We start from the raw sequence: 9,930 nt of genomic DNA, 5'->3' as shown, positions 1-9,930 counted from the left end.
GGCCGGCTGACGGTGCCTGATGATTCCCGTGCCCGCAGCTGGTGGCAGACGAGAACGTGCGCGCCGTGGTCACCCTCAACGAGGAGTACGAGACCCGCTTCCTCTCCTGCTCCGCCCAGGTGAGCCCGGAGAGCTTGCCGTGCCCCCCGGGAAGGGCCTCTCGTCGCTTGTACCGGCTTTAGCCGCCGCCTGCTGTGATCCTGGCAGCGACCGCCTTTGGCAGGACAGACCTGGCTCCTTCCTGCCTAAGCCGACTTTTAAAACTGTGCGACAGAGCAGTAAAACAAGAGAATGCAAGTAAAGTGTGACAGCTACAGTGACGGAGAAGTAAGGAGAGCGTTAAATCCCCGTACATCACCATGTAAATAAAATAATTCCTTTTGCTTTGGAACGAGATCCCAGTTACCCTCCTTTCCTTTAGCTGATCCTTACCTTTTCAGTTCCCTTTAATTTTTCCTTTTTTCATAGCCAGCACTAAAGTTTTCATACATCTGATTTAAAGGACTGACATTCAAAGTCTGCTTACAACCCCACTGAATTTCCCAACTGTCTCAACAGGTTCTGGGTTTTCTTTCTGGAAAAACAAAAGTTAACTGATTGAATCTGCTATATCCGTTTCAGGAATGGGAGGCAATGGGAGTGGAGCAACTGCGTCTCAGCACCGTGGATCTAACTGGAGTCCCCACCTTGGAAAACCTCCAGAAGGGTGTTCAATTCATAATGAAACACCGAGCGTGTGGCAACAGTGTCTATGTGCACTGCAAGGCAGGACGCTCCCGCAGTGCCACCATGGTGGCAGCATATTTAATTCAAGTAAGGAGGATTCTATGCTAAATGGGGTTTCTTTTCATACAGCCTAGGCAAATACAGCCAGTCATTACAGTTTGCTGTTCCTCAAGAAGTTTGAGTGTGTACAGGTGCATTAATATTCCATGATTTTAAAGATTTTGGACTGGAGACCCATTTGAAGAGAGGTAGATGGCTAGGTCCTTAATAAACTTCTATTACTGTTTTGTATAACATAGCAAGTGCAAGGTAAATGTATGAGTGAAACTTAATGTTGGCTGAACTGCAATCTAAGCTATCTTTGATAGTGTAGGTATCTTTGCACACCTTGTTCGTTTGCACATACTGTCAAGATAACGTTTCCTGGCAATGAGATGGTGGTGAGGCTGCGACATAGCTGCCGTTGTAAGTAGTCTTTTCATTCATCTGTACAGTCTGCCTCTGCCAGCTCAGTTATTAGCACAGGCACCGGCAAAGATGTTCTGATTTTATGGGAAAGAGCAGCTGTTGTTGCAACAGAGCTTTGTAACACATGGTCTGATAGTATCTGTTGCTGGTAGATCAGTCAGACTTCAGGAAGCTGCTCAGCTTTCTGGACCATTAATATAGGAAGTTCTCAGCAGGCTTTGAATGTTTCTGCCATTCTTAATTCTTTCTATGCAGTAACAGATTGAGATGGCAAGAAGCCACCAGTTGTGCACGTAGGTTCACTGAGCATCCATTTTTGTTGTTTAGATTTTCTCCTCGGTTAACTGAAACGGTGAGCCTTTCTAAGCTTTTCAGTAAATACAGTTCAGGATCAGGAGCTGTGACTTTTTTGAGTTCTTCCATAGACCCAACTGGGTCAGCCAGCACTAAGAACAAAATCCCACCCATGAATTCTTCTGTTGGTGTTAAGTGCTCCCTGGAAAATTTTTCCTCAGTGTTAAAGGGAAAATTTTCTACATGCTGAAGTGCAATGGGAGCACTAGTAAAGTTTTTGAAAAATTAAAAAAGGGCAAGCTGCACTTTTCCTCTGATCTGGTGGGACTAGGACAGGAAGCTCTTCACAACACAATGGAAGCACGAGAAAATGGAAGTCCCAGGCAGCAACCATCCCTCTTTAACCGAGGAACTCATTTAATGAACTTGAATTGACATTTGGGCCCCTCTGAGAGGAACATGAAGTAAACAGAAGGGGCAAATAGCAAGTTTTCTATCAGCTCTTAACATCACCTGTAGCGTCCAGGAAGGCTCCATTACCTGGTGCAGGGATGGAATGGATTTTCACTTGCAGGGTTTCTGCCTTTTCAGCTGCATCACTGGAGCCCTCAGGAAGCAATAGAAGCTATTGCCAAGATCCGTCCCCACATCCTCATTCGGCACAAGCAAGTCCAGGTCCTGGAGATGTTTCACAGGAATGTGATCACTGAGACAACTGCATAGTGTTAGTAAGAACTACCAAAATCTCTGTCTTGGCTGCTATAAAAAAAAACCTTACATTTTCATGATCTAACAAAGGCTTAAGCATTGTACTTCTTGACCATCAATAAAGAATTTTTTACATAAGTCACGGTAAAGGGGAGGTTGGGTTGTTTCATTAAAGCTTTCTTTCCTTATGGCTAATATCTCAGTTCTCTTGGAGCCCTATAGTTCCCTCTCCCACACAGAATCAGTGCTGAGCCAAACTGCAGTCCACAGGAAGTTCTACAATATCTGCAGCAAAGAAAAAAGACTTTGTCTCAGCAGACACTTTATTCAGATTCTTACCCAAAAGGTTACAGTGCCAACAGAGAGGGGTAGAAGGAAGTGGTCTTAATTCCATCTTTCACCAACACTATGTTATGATTACAGGTGGGGATTCCCTGTACAGTAAAGGAAGCCAATGCTCATAAAAACAATCTCCCTCTTTATGCTAGGTGATGACAGAGCAGTAAGCAAGTTCCCAGTTTGTTACTGCTCCTCTAGGAGAAGTGCTGAATAACGCAACCTACTAAAAGTCTTGGGGTCAGCTCCGGAATCTGTCTGCTGTAAATATTTCTGCCAGTCCCTCCTACAATGGGGAGACAGGAACATTTAAATGGGGACATCCCTGGAGAACACACTACACTAACTCTGTGACTGACATGGCAGCAACAGTTTCCCAGGCAGTTAAAACTAGCAGTCTGGGCCACAGAAGCTGCTGTCCATATGCTATAGGATTTGTTACTGGCAGGTTGGTTTCAGGCTAAAAAAGCCATTTGCTTCCGTTTGGGCCTCAAACGCAAGCAGCTTATCATCAAGGGATCAAAGTAATAGCATTTAGTCCATCTGAAATCTAAGATGCAGTTGTTCAACTTTAATAGTGCTATGCAAAAGAACAGGCCCACAGCCAGAAAGCCTGTATGTCCTCTGCACAGGTATAGAGGATGGGGTCTTTACTGGATGTTGTGAGCTCATAGGAATTGGGACTGGTGCTGAGGGTGGTGGGTGCCTCTGAGCCGCACAGCAGAACATTGCTGCACTTTCTATCACTGGGCCTGTTTTTCCCGCTTAGGCCAGGACAAACTGCAGGTTAGTAAGCAGCACTTTGATGCCACTTGTGACTGTTACAACAGAGGTGGCTGGGTTAAGTTTAAAAGTATTTGCATCACCCTTTTTATAGCGGTCACGAAAGACGTAGATGCTGCCATTGCAGCTGGCAATTTTCCAGAGAGATGGTACCGAGCTCCAGGCATCTGGCAGGCACAGCCGGGTGAAGCTGTCCAGTAGGGGATTATAACACAGCAGTGAATCCCCCTCAGCTACAATGAACACCACATCCTTGTGCACAGCAGCATGCATGCGCCCTGCAAAAGGCAGTACGTATGGCTTCACGTGGCATTTCTCTGTGTTGGTATCATAGCACTGAATTAGCCGAGAGGGCTTGGTGAAGAAGTCCAAGTCATTTTCCTCCCCGCCCAGCAGGTAAATGACACCGTTAAGGTTTACACCTGCAGCTCCAGAGACAGCCACTTCCAGCTGGCTGGTCTCTGTCCAGACATTGTCTCGTACTCTGTAATATATGACGGCATTAGAGAGAGTGTCCTGCAGAGTTTTCCCTCCCAGTGAATATATTGCATCCTTGCTTGGCACAGAGACAAGAGTGTGTTGGAGCCGGTCACGGGGCAGAGGGGCACACCATTCCCAGTCTATAGTTGCGTTGTTGCATTTCCACATGCGTCGCGGAATGGAGCCACCAACCACATAGAGGTCACTCCCGTGCTTGCAGGCTGCGGTGATCTGGTGACACAGGCTGTTCTGGCCACTCACGCTTATGGAGTCATCATCAGCACAGTGCAGAGAGACAGCGAGTGAATGGGTACGTGATGACTCCTTCCCAATCAGGTAAATGTGAACATTTTCTCCAATCACCTGAGAGAAATGAGGAGTGTGTCAGCAGAACTGGAACTGTTTACACAAACATTAGTGATACCCGAGGCTGATTTGTTCAGCTTAGGACCCATCTGTGGGCCTGAGATGTGTGACCTGCTTCCCAAGTCCTGCCACCCTACAGGGTTCAGCATTTAGAGCTTCAAAGCCTTTTCAAGATACCAGTCATTTCTGGCATAGCAAAATAGCAACAGACTTCACTGGAACCCAAGTGTCTGCAGTTGAGGTAAGGGCTGGTTACATCACTGAGAGAGTTATAAGAGGAATGCCATACTCAAGATTTCTCAATGGTCTCTTGGTAACTGAGCATCTAGTGAAGTAAGTTATTTGTGGCACTGCTCCAATCACTAGTGAAGGCAGCCTCAGGTTAAATTAATAAAGCTGTCAGTGGGGTTGCTATTTATGACAACGTATGTATTCCTCTCACAAGCACTATGAATTTTAATGGCATTTGTGCTCTGTAACTTTCAAGTCACACCTGTGAGCAGTATATTCTGCCTTGGGAAGCGCAAACCCAGCAAGTGCTACACCAACCCCAGGACAGAAGGTCTTTTCATACCTTCAGACTCGATCGCAGTGTCTCCGAAAAGCCTGCTCGCTCCTCCTTGTTGAAGTTGATCCAGGTTTCTATGGCAACTGTTGGATTTTGAGAACAAGGAACGCCATCTGTAGTTTGGGAACAGAAAAGCATTTATGATCTCTAGACAAAGGTGTACGTACCCAAGAAGATCCTTTTCCTGCGACTCCCTCCCCCTACTCCCACTACAAACTCTGCTTTCTAGAGAGTAAAAAAAATACAGAGGTTTATAGATTTTGGCAGGCATGATCAGCGCTGCCAGCCAGACATCTACACAAAATTAGTTTGGATAAATATCAGAAGACAGAGCTGCCAGATCTTAAGCACTTTGGATGAGTTTCAACAAAGGAACATATGTCCGAGAGAAAGAGGACAGGAAAGAGAACTCACATGCTTTAGGACGATGAAAAATACTTTCTTATTTAAGCATTTAGGCAAAAAGATTCTCTTATTTTAGAATGTCGGCAGCTGCCTTTCTTTCTGGCTGGTCCTAGAAACCTATCTAGCAAAAGTCATCTGCAGAAATCTTCCTGCTCTGACCACCGTCAGACAGCTCATGCTCAAGACTGAACATCTGGTGTTGTCGCTATCCTCTTAACATTTGGAAACCCCCAAAGAGCTACTATAGCTTTCCTTGGCAGTGCGACAGCAGGAAACACTCAACAGGCTGCTTCCGATTTCAATGTATTTCCAGACATCACTGGAAGTTTTGGTTATGCCAGAAGCTATGGCATCATTGCCATCAGCACATTACGTAGAAGATTTTAGGTATTTACTTCCAGTTTGAAAGCCAGCAGTTATGCCTGTATCCATTGAGAGGCTTCCTGATGAAGGCGCTCTGATTCTGTAGTCTGCTCTCATGACAAACTCTGAATTCAACGATGATGAAGGCATCGGACAAATACCGACACTTTTCACTACACTGGAAGGGAGGAGAAAAAGCGTGGAACAAAAGCAGGTATTTCAACTCTGTTTGTTAGTAAAGGGGATTTCCATAAGCTATCCATCACATGTAGTGGTTAAATGGAAAAATGTTGATTTTTAAGTAGGTCCTAGAGTGCAACAAAAGGTAAGCTTAATAAATTACCATTTCATGAAAATAATTTTAGTCCTCGCCACTATTAACTTCCTCTATTTAATTCTCCAATAACTAAACAAAGATGCAGGAACTACAAAACAAAAATATTTTCTCAACCAGCAGTAGGAGTATATTTCAGATTTTAATCCATTTTATGAGCTAAGTTGCAGCATAAATATTAATGTGATTCTACATATGGAAATAGATGATGCATGGAAAATAAGTTTTATTGAGCAATTATTTTAATTTAGGACCACAAACACTGAAGGCCATAGTTCTAAAACTATGGTTACTACATGGAATCCCTAGGAATTTAAGGGTGATTAACTTCTACAGCTTTGTTTCATTATTTTAGGAATTTATTTCTTAATGAACTCACAACTTAGTTTAAAAACATTAGCTAGATATTTGCCAAAATTACTTTAATTTTACCATAGTTTTTTGAACTATCAGTACATATTCTCAATAGGTTTTTTCCTGTGAATTTCTTTAGATGCAATAGCCATAATACAATGCTATATCTGTAAAGACTCTCAACTTCAAAGGCTATTTTAAGTCTTACAGATTTGCCAGTATTCCAAAGAAGGCAGTCATGGTAGGTTTATCGTTGTAACAGCATGTAAAACGCATGACAGACAAAGTACAAAGTTATTTAATTAAAGCAAGAAAGGGGCAATATCTCTGATCCCAAGTTCAGCATGTTTGAATGTATGAGTGCTTTTTCTTGCTTCCTCTAGCAATGATATATAAATGCACAAAACCAGAGTTGTGCCTGCAGCATCATGGAGAGGTTTTCAAGTACTGTCTGTATCTATTTAGAGCAGCAGAGAATCTTTAAGGATTGGTGGCAGCTGGACTAAGTTGTTCACGTGTTGACACATCCTTCACAACACTGAGTCATTGCATCTATTACTGTGAAGGCTATTACCTTTACAGGAAGGGTAATTACTGTATTACCTAAGAAGTTACGATGCCTCAGTCAGCTGAGTGCCTAGCCTAAATAATCCTAACAATTATATACAATTGTTTATAACACTAATATAGTCTTAAAATACGGCTTGCGGTCAAGCTTGTGCTCATGTTGAGTTGCTGCATTACTATATTAAATGATTACAAACTGAAGAAAAAAAAAAAGCCTTTCATAAGATGTTCTGGTAAGGCTTCTTTGTTTTACTTTTAATGCAAATAAAAATGCAACAAGTTTTTGAAAGTTACTAAGTTATGTTTAAAAAAACCTGTAATATTTCTGATCTGTTGTCTCGGAAACTGCTGGGAACTACCAGCATCCTCTACGTCCCTTTTCTATAGCTTAGATTCTTCATGTCAGGTAACAATTAATAGGGGTTTTTTTTCTGATTAAGTTATCCAGAATGTTTTGCTTTGCTTAGCTTAGCTAAGCCTCTGAATAATCAGTGATTATGAAAGGTTGGATCTTTCCATCTGTTTTGTTCAATCCCTGGTAGACTCTCTGAAAGTCTCTTTCTACATCCACATCCTGGCTAGTCTCAAGAACTTACCTGTAAGGATGTCTGTCAGTAGGCGGAGAGGCAGGTGTAGGAACTCCTCCGTGTCTTGCAGTTGAGACAAATGTGACTTTGCACAGTGTTTGGCAGCTGTGTAGAGCTCCATGTCACTGTGTTGATCTGCCAACCACATAACCTGCAAACAGTTCCTAACCTGCACTGTACGGGCCAGAAAACGGGAGCATTCTTCAAAAAGGGCAGTCAGCTGGTACATGTCTGCCACTTCATAGGTTTCCTGCAACTCCTCTGCCCTCAGCTTTACAGTCCCATGGTAAATATAGTCCACAAGGAGCTGAAAGACACTCTCGCTAACATCCTGCAGCTCGATCACCCGGTTGTGGGCCTCCTTGAGGTTGGAAGTGAACATGGAACGAAAAAAGCAACTCTGAGCTGAGAGGACCAAACGGTGGAGCTGGAATTCTTTGCCTTCCACTGATATTGTAACATCAGCAAAAAGCTCATCCTCCAAGCATAATTTCATAATACCCTGGGCCACGCGGCCTGAGTGGGAGCGGTCAGTGAAGGTGTAGTTCACAAAGTAGTTTTCTTCTGCAGAGGAGCCTCCAGTCTCTTCTGATGAGTCCATGGTGCTGCACAGATCAGACCTCCAGCAATCTGTAAAATCACAACAATTATACTGCTTTCTTTTTCCACTAACAAGATTATGCAGTACTTCAGGATACAGGGAAAAATCAAACATACTGGTAAGAGGCCAGCATATTTTAGACTGAATATAAAGAGCACAGCCAGAAACTTCTGCTTGAGCTTCAGAATCTCAAATAACAAATGAGAAGCTGGCATAATTAAAATTATAATATATACACCAAACTTCCAGTACAGTGAGCATCACATCTCAGCAGAACTGGGGGATATGCATATCTTTTCACCACTCATTTCACTGACACAAAGAAATGCAGCAACAGTATTCAAGTGGAAAGTCCAGCAACCATCCTAGGCAACTCACAAAGCCAAAAGAATGTGGCAGCACCATAGCTGGGCTAGATGGAGAAAGGATTACAGCATCATACTAACAAAGAACATGGACAGGAGTTCGTATCATCAGGAGTTATTACCACCCAAAACCAACATGACAAATCTGTGCAGTGGTATCAAGCAAGGCAAACCTGTTTTTACCAAAAAGATTCATGAGAAGTCTGCCAGATACAACCACCAGTCCTTCAAGAGAACCAAATGAGACAACTGATGGTTCTACTCAGCTTCTTCATGTGCCAGTCACCTCCAGCATGTAAAATAACCTGTTAGATGTTATTAGCCATTGTTTCTCAAGTGGCAAGGAGAACTCCATTTAAAAGGTAACACCTTTTAGTAGGCACCAGATATTGTTTCACAGAATCGCAGACTGGTGGGGGTTGGAAGGGACATCTGAAGATCATCAAGTCCAACCCCCTGCTAGAGCAGGGTCACCAAAAGTAGGTCACATAGGAACACATCCAGATGGGTTTTGAATGTCTCTAGAGGAGGAGACTCCACAACCTCTCTGGGCAGCCTGGTCCAGTGCTCTGTCACCCTCACAGTAAAGAGGTTTTTCCTTATGTTTAAGTTGTACCTCCTGTGTTCCAGTTTGTGACCATTGCCCCTTGTTCTGTCGCTGAGCACAACCAAGAAGAGTCTGGTTTCATGCTCCTGACACTCGCCCTTTAGAAATTCATAAGCATTCATAAGCATTGATGAGTAGCGTCTACATCCCTAATTGGCTGGACATGTCCATCCCATCTCTGCTGATGGCCTGTGTTTATACCCTTACTGTGATTTTACAATACTTTTAGTCTGTCTGAAAAGTACCTACACATTAGTGTGCAAGAGATGACATCAGTGCTGTTTTCCCAGCTTTACCAAGTACAAGTCTGTCCTGCAAATCGGCTCCCACTTCATTTAAAGCTCTTGATTGTTGAGGTGATCAGTCGAGATGCTCAGAAACTGCAGCCCAAAATGCTGGCACGACCACACAGAGCACCAGGATATGGATGAACTACTCTGCCCTCTTGGCACAGCCAAATCAGCACAATTTCCAGAGGACAGATGCCAAAGCATGAAAGAAATGCCATTGGCAGCTAAAGACTACCGTAAATCTCACATCCTTCTCTGTAAACACAAAGTTCCCCTTTGCATCAGTGGTATCTCTACTGTAAGGAAGGAGAGGTGCAGGCACAGGAAAGTGTCCTGTAAAGCAAAACTTCACACTCCGTGCACATTTTGCACTACCAAAGCAATGACCTGCCGTACACAAGGTTACAGGTGACTACGGTGTAACCGGTACCTGGTACACCTACTGCCTCGCTTGCTCCTGACAGGGTCGCGGATGTCACGACAGCGCCTGAGATCAGGGAACCCGAATACAAAACTGACAGCAGCTTCTCGCCTCAGAGACGAGCAGAAAGAAAAGCAAGTTCTCGGCGAAGTCAAGGCCCCCATTAGGGCCCCACTAATGCTGTGAAAACCGCCAGAGAGTTACCTCGCCCTCACAGCGCCGCTTCGGCCGAGGGTCCACCAGGGCCCCCGACCCTCTCCCTCCACGGAGCTCGCTGCCTCCGCGGCAGAGCTGCTCCTCGCCTAGT

At 44.1% G+C, this 9,930-nt stretch overlaps 2 protein-coding genes across 2 annotated transcripts; one reads left to right on the top strand and one right to left on the bottom strand.

Moving 5' to 3' along the window:
- Positions 1-29: 29 nt before the first annotated feature.
- PTPMT1 (protein tyrosine phosphatase, mitochondrial 1) lies at positions 30-2,211 on the top strand (the record flags this gene model as incomplete). Its single annotated transcript, XM_010183991.1, has 3 exons — positions 30-119; positions 622-813; positions 2,080-2,211. Coding segments are annotated over 3 exons (414 nt in total), but the record flags the coding sequence as incomplete, so codon positions are not given.
- A 290-nt stretch (positions 2,212-2,501) lies between these two features.
- On the bottom strand, positions 2,502-8,054 carry KBTBD4 (kelch repeat and BTB (POZ) domain containing 4). The gene is made up of 3 exons (XM_010183990.1): positions 7,349-8,054; positions 4,736-4,842; positions 2,502-4,158 (listed from the first exon to the last, which is right to left on the bottom strand). Exons 1-3 carry the CDS (start codon positions 8,052-8,054, stop codon positions 3,298-3,300), a joined length of 1,674 nt encoding a protein of 557 aa, XP_010182292.1. The 3' UTR covers positions 2,502-3,297.
- Positions 8,055-9,930: the final 1,876 nt, after the last annotated feature.

Source organism: Mesitornis unicolor, unplaced genomic scaffold (genome assembly GCF_000695765.1).
Source record: "Mesitornis unicolor isolate BGI_N332 unplaced genomic scaffold, ASM69576v1 scaffold49474, whole genome shotgun sequence".
NCBI classification, from domain to species: Eukaryota; Metazoa; Chordata; class Aves; order Mesitornithiformes; family Mesitornithidae; genus Mesitornis; species Mesitornis unicolor.
The sequence above is the reverse complement of the archived record's forward strand: the minus strand, read 5'-3'. Positions and strand labels throughout refer to the sequence as shown.

Coding starts and splice junctions, on each gene's coding strand:
- KBTBD4 (XM_010183990.1), bottom strand. CDS start 8,054: ATGTTTGATTTTTCCCTGTATCCTGAAGTACTGCATAATCTTGTTAGT. Junction 4,843..7,348: donor ACTGACAGACATCCTTACAG/GTAAGTTCTTGA, acceptor CCCAAACTACAG/ATGGCGTTCCTTGTTCTCAA. Junction 4,159..4,735: donor CACTGCGATCGAGTCTGAAG/GTATGAAAAGAC, acceptor CATTTCTCTCAG/GTGATTGGAGAAAATGTTCA.